Here is an 8,214-nt window from a genome sequence, read left to right as displayed (position 1 = left end):
TCCAAGAGGAAGATGCAACTTTTGTGCAGGTGCCATCCGCACGATCATTTCTCCTATCTCTTTACAGTGTATAACAATATTCCCTGGAATGTCTTTTTCTCCTACAGTAGGTACATTTAACTTTCTTCTCGGTATCAAATTTCTGCCTTGCCACAGAAACAGATTTAGGATTGAGAGTCTTCGTAGTAGAGTGCGAGAGTTACAACAACAGGTGAGTGAAGACGACACTGATCAACTGATTTGGGTGCCAACTCCTAGGATATTTTTCTTGTGCCTAATTCCTTTGTGCTTTAGTACACACAAGTTTGTGAAATATCTCATAATTGCCTGCTAATGTGGCAGTCTCTAGAACATATGATGTAGTATGGTTAGTGAAATATTCTTGTATGTCAGCAGATACTCAGTTATATAAATCTTCATGCAGTGTCAGTTGAATGAGGTTGCAAAAAGTATTGCAATTTGAGGCTCTGCACCCCGTCTCCAACGCAGTCTTTCCCTCACTTGCTAATTCATCACAGCCTTGATCTTGTCTTCTCTGCCACTCACGAAATGCACTTTGGAAACACACAGGTAACAAGTTGGACGACTCTAGTATAATTTCTTTAACAGTACCATAATTTATGTACTTGTCAAAGGGCAAAGCAGCAGTACAAGTTTGAGCTCTGCCTGTCAAAGCTGTGTGAAATAATGTTGCTCAGTGCTTGTGTGGCCACTTCATTGCACGTCCCTGGTTCTCAGAAACATCAAGGTGTAAGTCACTTTCAAGGAACTAGGAAACACTAACAATAATATATTGTTGTGGAATGCAAAGAGTACGTAACCTTTATTCGGCGCATGTATACACCCTTATTGAAAGTTGTTGATAAAAGGAATATGAGTTACTTTACCTTCTTCTCAGGTAATGCATCTCAGTACCAGGCGAGGCATAACACCTGTAAGCTCAGTGCTTTCCTTTCAATATTATAACAATCTACAATTATCCTCTCATATAAAACTCGGTTTACATTACAGTTTACATGTTCAGGTGATCAAGATGAGGTATGCAGTGATAGCAGCAATGGTAGTGATGGCAGCCATGGGAGCAGCCACTGATAGTGAAGCGGGAGAGAGGCCAGTGGTTGCCACACAGGATGGAAGGATCGCTGGTTTCAAGGAGTTCTCCACTGAAGGAAAACCATTTTACTCCTTCCAATCTATTCCGTTTGCTAAGCCACCTATAGGAAATCTACGACTCAGGGTAAGAAGAATATATTATTGCTGTATATTATTTGAGGCTGGTCTAACTACACATGTGTCCCACCATCACTGAACCCACAACTGGTCCAATGACCACATGTGTCCCACAACACTGTACCAGTCACAGACCAACAGATCACATGTATCCCCAAACACTGTTCCATCTACAAGCTCATAGATCACATGTGTCCCACAAGCACTGGTCTAACTGCTGGCCGATAGACCACATGTGTCCTTCCAATATTGAACCAACTACTGGCCCAGAGACCACATGTGTCCTTCCGGCACTGGACCAGCTACTGACCTATAGACCATATGTGTCCCACCACAGCTGGTCCAGCTGTTGGTCTATAGGCCGTATCTGCCCCAGCAAGACTGTTCCAACTACTGTCCCTATGGTCATTTGTGTCCCACGTGTAATGGTCCAACTACTGGTTCATGTGACACAGGTTACTCAACAACACTGATCCAACTACTGAATCAAGTGACACAAGGGGGCCAAAGTTGAATTGTTTTGGTTTTTTATATTTTATTAAAAACCGGACATACATTTACATACATGTATAGTTACACAAGGAAAAAGATGCAATGTTGGTAGTGATAAACATTAACTCTGCCCAACACTACACAAGGTCATGAAGAAAATACACTATGTATAACTATACATAAGCTAACCTAATAAGCAACCCACAGGCAAATACATAGTAAACTAGTACCACGGTTTGCATCATGCCATGGTATATATACCATGCGTCCTACACACACCAACCCCTCCCCCTCTCTCCAATAGATAGGCATTCCAACTGCCACTTATAATTTACATAAGTACACACACAACAAGCATAGACATGAACTTTCACCAGAACATTGTGCTCTTCGCTTTCGGGCCTAGAGGATCTACTGCGCAGATGCTCCTCAGCTGCCTGGTTGTGGTGGTGTGAGGTGGTGCTGTCGTGCCTCTGCTGTCAAACCAGGAGAACTACCATTAGTCAACATGGCGTTCAGTCATAGATGCCGGATCAACACTGTCAGAAATGAGCTTCTCCGAAGGGCAATATTGCCCGTTTCAGCACAAGTATTACTACCCAAGGTCATCAGAGAGATGTATGGCATTAAGGATGGAGAGTTAAACTGGGTAGCTTTAAATGGAGCTCACGGAATTCTTTGTGAAATTGCTCACAGCAACGGTGTACGAATCGTCAATCATCCTCACGCTGTTCGCATGAGGATGATTGATGTATCCAGGCATTACACATGGATCAAGCGTCGTAATGTTCCCTTTGAGATGGATGAGGCAGATATTAGAGGTGTTTTTTGAGAAATATGGGACAGTTCATTTGGTCAAGCACGGTACGTGGGTGACAGGAGCCTACGCGGGTCTACTGGAAGGCACTTTTAACCTAAAAATGACATTGCAACACCCCATACCGTCTTACATGTACCTACAGGAATTCAGGACACAGGTCATGGTTTCGTATGCCGGGCAAAGACGTACATGCTGCCTATGTGGGGAATATGATCACATAGCAGCAGTGTGTGGGAAGCAGCAATGAGCGCCTGGCTCAGAGGTGGAGGCATCCGCTCCTGCAATGGAGGAAGCAGGTGGGGGACAATGATGTGAGGGAGGCCGTGGTCGTCTATGGAGCGAGATAGAGGATGAGGCGCATATGGTTGGGGGAGAGGGTGAGGCCCTCGACCAGTTAACTGACCCAGAGACTCTTCCAGAAGCAAGTGATGAGCAGAAAGTACAGGAGGAAGTGTTGGATATTGAGGAGGAATTGGCTGAGGTGTTGAAGTCTTTGTAACGGCCTGAGGAGGCGGTTGCACCTGAGTGAGTAGTAGACGACAAGTTGACGGCTGTGGTGTGTCAATGACAGGAGAACCATACGGACTACGGGATTGATAGCGTGGCAGAGGTGTCACCGGGATCAATGAACCAATGTACAGTGGAAGTAGAGGTCCATTGTGAGGCATCCCAGACTAAGTTATGGAAGATGTGGTCGTCACGAGGAAGAGGACTGCTGCGTCTGATTCAGATGATGTCCTGATGCCAGCACAGTGGCCTGGGAAGCAGATTTGGGTGGAAGGTGAAGGTAGTGGTGGCCACGACAAGAGGCACAGGAAGAAGGGGAGAGAGTGGGAAGTGTGAGGGTGACAAGTGGAACTACAAGCTCTGGTGCCCCTGGGAAGAGTGGAGAGAGGAGGCAGGGGTGGAAACTTTTAAAGGCCTCAGGTGTATGACAGTAAACATTAATTAAAATCCTTCATGGGGCATATTAGAGGAAAATTAGAATTTCGAACTGAACTCCTTAGAGTGGATAGAGTATCTCAATGTAAGGTGAATGAGCCCATATAAATAGAATTCTGATGGTTATTTTTCGAGCAATTGCTAGTCTGTGAAGCCATAATCTACTAAGGCCTGCCCGATTAAGGGAGTATAATTTCAATTGTTGCAAAGTTGCAATTGTTAATAAAACACCAAATAACTATTTTTTTAACTTATTATACAAACAGACAATATCAAAAACATAAATGGAAATTGTATCCAAACATTTTGTAAGTATTAGAAATATATAAAAATGAACCAAATAGCAACATGGACACATTGCAAAGTGATAAAACTTTCAAGTTCCATATTCCTGAGTTTCCTGAGAAAGAACATTCTATATTACTAACTGCTAGAATGAAAGTCTATGAAGCAATTATTATCCTTCTTTATACATAGATTTACTTTGTAAATGGAGCAGTAAAATGAGGATGTGACATGACTTTTTGCAGCAATATTTGCAACTAAGTAGCTCCTAGCATTGGCCAGTGACCTAATATTTTATCAAACCTCACACTGTCATCAGTGCTGGTAGTGGAGAGCAGATGACAATTGCAAGGTTGGCAAAACATTACTGTCACCATTGGAAGTACTTGGTGAAGCTCTTGAAGTTGCTCTTATGCAGACATATTTTGACCTGGTGTTGGAAGGCTCACCATAAAACAATTTCTCATTGATGTGGAAGGACAACAAAAATATTCTGTACACATCCAGACCACTACAAAATTCAAATAAGCAATATAAATATTTTTTATAATTATTTATTTACTGAAATTGAAAACTTGCCCTAAAAGGGGCAGACCAACATTTATTGAGGCCTCTTATGTTGCATTTTTCTCATTTGCATGGTACACTCATATTATGCTTCACATGGCCTTTATATATATATATACATCAAAATATGCCTAAACTATTCATTTATGCACTAGACATAACAATTAGTACTTACCGACATTGTAGAGGATAAAATCCAAGGGTATTTGAGTCTCACTAGATGAAAAAATGTTACTCTCGCCAATGCCAAGCCAAAAGTGTTTACATCTTGGTCTCTCAACCAATGGGAAGTGAGAACAGGACGGCACCACTTAGTTGAAGCGATTCAGGGAAGGCTTGTGATTGGTCAGAAATAAAGAATGGGAATCTGGATGCACGGCATGAGTAGGATGACATGCGCAGAAAAGCACATGCTCAGGCCCACAAACTTTGCGGCCTGCCCCATGAAGGGTGGTTTGTGTAATAGTGTAAAGAGAGAATGGTTTAGAATGTTTCTGAATAAATCTAGAGTGGATGTTATGTTCCTTCAGGAGCATAATTTTAAGGATAGTAAGGTGTTGGAGATGGCAGGGTTTCAGGTGGTAACCCTGCCATCTGCCTGTTTAAAAGGTGGTGTGGGTATATTAATTAGGGAGGTGAGCCCGTTTGTTTTGCAGAAAAGTGAGAGGGGAGGGGGCAAGGAGGAGGGATTTGCATGTGGATGGTTGATGCATGGTCAAGCGTGTGTCCTTTGTAAGCGTGTATGCGCCTGCAGAGAATAACATACAGGTGAAACAGGAGTTTGTGTGTGAAGACCTTGTGTTTTTCTTACGTGCATTACCGGAGGTGGCACTAGTAGGAGGCGACTGGAATTGCATCATTGGGAGGGTCGATGGGGAACCGAAAGGGGCAGGATATGTGTCTGTGACCCTAAGGGATTTAATGAGGGATATTCAGTTATGGAACACGTATGAAGGGGGGGTGTAGGAGAGGGTATGCGGTGAGGTTAGACAGAGTGTATCTTTCTCAGGGGTTGTAGTACAATCTTTCAAAACTGTTGAGGTAGCATTGTCGGATCATAGACCAGTGGTGGTGGAGGTAGGGTGGGAGACACTTGCAGAAATATACAGGAGTTACTGGAAATTAGACATAAGTGTGTTGAATGATGAGGAGGGGTTAGAGGAATTTTCTGTCCTATGGAAGGAGCTTAGTGAGGATGCATAGGGGGTGGAAGATGTCGTGAAATGGTGGGATTGTGTCGCTAAGGAAAGGTTTAGGAAATATTATGTGAGGGAGGGTAAATGTATAAATAACTTAAAATATGGACTTTCAAACTATTTAGAGGACAGGTTAAGGGGTAGTTATGGGCAGAGGGCTGTAGGGGGCAACTATCCTATGAACGATATTGTCGAAGTGAAGGCGAGACTGAGGGAGTTACAAAATGAGAGGTTTCAAGCAGTAAGGGTGCAGGCAGGGGTAGAGGAAGTGCTTTGGGGCGACAAGCCATCTGCGTGTGTGTTGCAACATCAAAAGCAAAGGCAGCAGGTTACAGCTATCCCAAGGTTCGAGGTACACGAGTCGGTGGTAGGTAATAGGGTAGGTCCTCTTCAAGGGGGGGCTCCTTGGCGTGGTGAAGAGGCTCTTGGTCTGTGGAATTAGACCTGTCGGTCTTCTTCCTCAGACCGAACCTAATTACCCTCCAATCTCCCCTCCCCTATCCCATCCTCCTCATCCTCCCCTTTTTCCTTTCCTCCTCCTCCTCCCCACCCCTCCCTTTTTCCCTTACTCTTTTTGGCCTTTGGGATTTCTCCCACAGGCGCGCTAGTTCCTAGGTAGGGGAAAGGATACCGGGGTCTATCCCATTCCGTTGAGGTTCTTGGCGGTGGCATAGTTTGCCGTGAAATCTGGATCGCCTGGGGATGTCCCGATCCCTCTCCGGTATCCTGGTAGCTTTGGGTGTCTTTCGGGCGACGGGTGTATCTCTGGAAGCCACCTTTCGGATTCCGGGGGTGGTGGCTGAAGGAGGTATGCTTTGTGGCGGATATCCGGCCGCCCTCTCTTTTGTCCACCGAGGTAGCTCGGCAGATGTGAGGTTGCTATCTCGGATTGTTAGTTTACTAGCATGATGGGTAGGGTATGGCACGGGTTCCATGCTGCATCTGCGCTACTTGCGGTGCTGAGGTCCTCTTGGGCGTGGAGGGAGATTTCTGGCCCTTTCATTCCTCCTAGGAACTATCCCTCCCCGGTCCGCCCATTTTTTATTCTTTTTTTTATTTTTATTTTCTTTTCTTCTTTCTTTTTTTTCTTAAAAACAAAAAGAAAGAAGTAACCTAACCATGGCAGCCCTAGTCCATGAACCTACTACCCCCGGGCCCCTTCTTGATACCGCACCCCGTTCTGACCCCGCCTCGTCTTTGGACCACTCTTCAGACACTCCACATGCCTCTGTACCTATTGCCGGTGCTGTTTCCTCTTCCGCTTCAGGTACTGAGGCCTCGACTGACTCCTTCGATTTATCGGGCCTTCGCTCTCCTCTGACTATGCTTCCGGCCTCTCCCTCTACGGTGCGGCAATTTTCAAATTGCCGACCCATTCCACGTCGGATCAACTCTGGTCCCACGCCTAAACGCCAACGACAATTACCTGCTGATGATACTTCTCCACCTTCTCGTTCTTCTGAGAAACGATCGACACGTCCTTCACTACCTTTCCATGCTCAGTTTCAGACTGACCAATGGACTAAATTCTTCACTTTACGACCGACTTCCTCTACTGCCTATCTTTCTGACCACAGTATTGGCAAGGCACTCCTACGCCATGTTGGTAAAGATGTTTCTTTTCATGCTCTTAAGAGCAGTACGCGCATCATTACTGTACAGAATGCTACCCAGGCTCATGAGCTCTCTCATCTTTCCCATATCGATACTGTTCCTGTCACTCTTGAAAAACATCATTCCCTCAATTCTTGTAGTGGTACCATCATTCTGCCCCATACCATAGTTCAACAAAATTTTCAGACATGTGGCACTGACATTCTTGAACAGCTGGAACTCCAAGATCTCCCAATCCTCAAGGTAGACACTTACGTTCTTCCTGCCCGCGGGCAGAGACGATACCCTAGCAATGTGGCTCGTTTAACTTTTGACAGCCGAGAACTCCCATCCTCAGTTTATATAGCAGGACATCGGTTACAAGTTCGAAAGGTGATCCCTACACCACAACAGTGTAGAAATTGCTGGCGATTTGGCCATCCAGCGAAATATTGCAGATCTATCGCCGAATGCCCAGTGTGTGGTGCCGATGACCATTCTCATACGTCTTGCAATCGATCTCCCTCTTGCCTTAACTGTCATGAGGCTCACCCTTCGTACTCTCGCCGTTGTCAAGTCTATTTAAACGAGCGGGAAATCCGTTACCTCAAAGAGACAGAAGGTCTCCCTTATGCCATGGCAGTTTCTCATCTCCGCCTTCAAGGGAGACTCCCACGTGTTTCTTATTCCCGTGTTTCGAAACGTCCCCCCACTTCTGGTATCCCATCTTCTACACCCACCTCTGTGGTTACCTCTCCCATAGTCAGTCCAGTATCTAATCCTTTTGCTGTCCTCGGCTCAGACGTCCCTACTTCAACGCCTCAGTCTGATCTCGCTTCTTCGAGTTCTCTCTCACAAGCCTCAGTATCGACGAGACCTCGTATGACACCTCCTCCCAATCGTCCCTCTACTTCTCAAAAGTCAAAAGAAGGTCCGTTAACACCTCCTACCCATCTTCCACCTCCTCATTTTACCCTCCCTGTCTCTGTCTCTGGTTCTCCCCCTCTCACTGGCTCAGTTACAAGTGTAGAGGTTCACCCTCCTCCTCGTACTGTACCTTCCTCCCCTGTTCCCTCCCAAGTTTCTTTC

At 45.3% G+C, this 8,214-nt stretch overlaps 1 protein-coding gene across 6 annotated transcripts in view; it reads left to right on the top strand.

Moving 5' to 3' along the window:
* The first annotated feature begins 274 nt into the window (after positions 1–274).
* The window catches only part of LOC128702844 (carboxylic ester hydrolase), a 144,518-nt gene continuing 136,578 nt past the window's right edge, over positions 275–8,214 (top strand). For 2 of the 6 annotated variants that reach the window (XM_053797274.2, XM_053797273.2), the window contains exons 1-2: positions 432–570; positions 1,025–1,237. In XM_053797274.2, the coding sequence (XP_053653249.2) occupies positions 550–570; positions 1,025–1,237 (234 nt within the window). In that variant the 5' untranslated portion in view covers positions 432–549. Of the gene's footprint in view, positions 368–431; positions 571–1,024; positions 1,238–8,214 lie in introns of those variants that run through there. The other 4 variants (XM_053797275.2, XM_070104400.1, XM_070104399.1 and 1 more) reach the window with 4 other exon arrangements.

This window comes from Cherax quadricarinatus, chromosome 91 (assembly GCF_038502225.1).
Source record: "Cherax quadricarinatus isolate ZL_2023a chromosome 91, ASM3850222v1, whole genome shotgun sequence".
Taxonomy (NCBI): Eukaryota; Metazoa; Arthropoda; class Malacostraca; order Decapoda; family Parastacidae; genus Cherax; species Cherax quadricarinatus.
The sequence above is the reverse complement of the archived record's forward strand: the minus strand, read 5'-3'. Positions and strand labels throughout refer to the sequence as shown.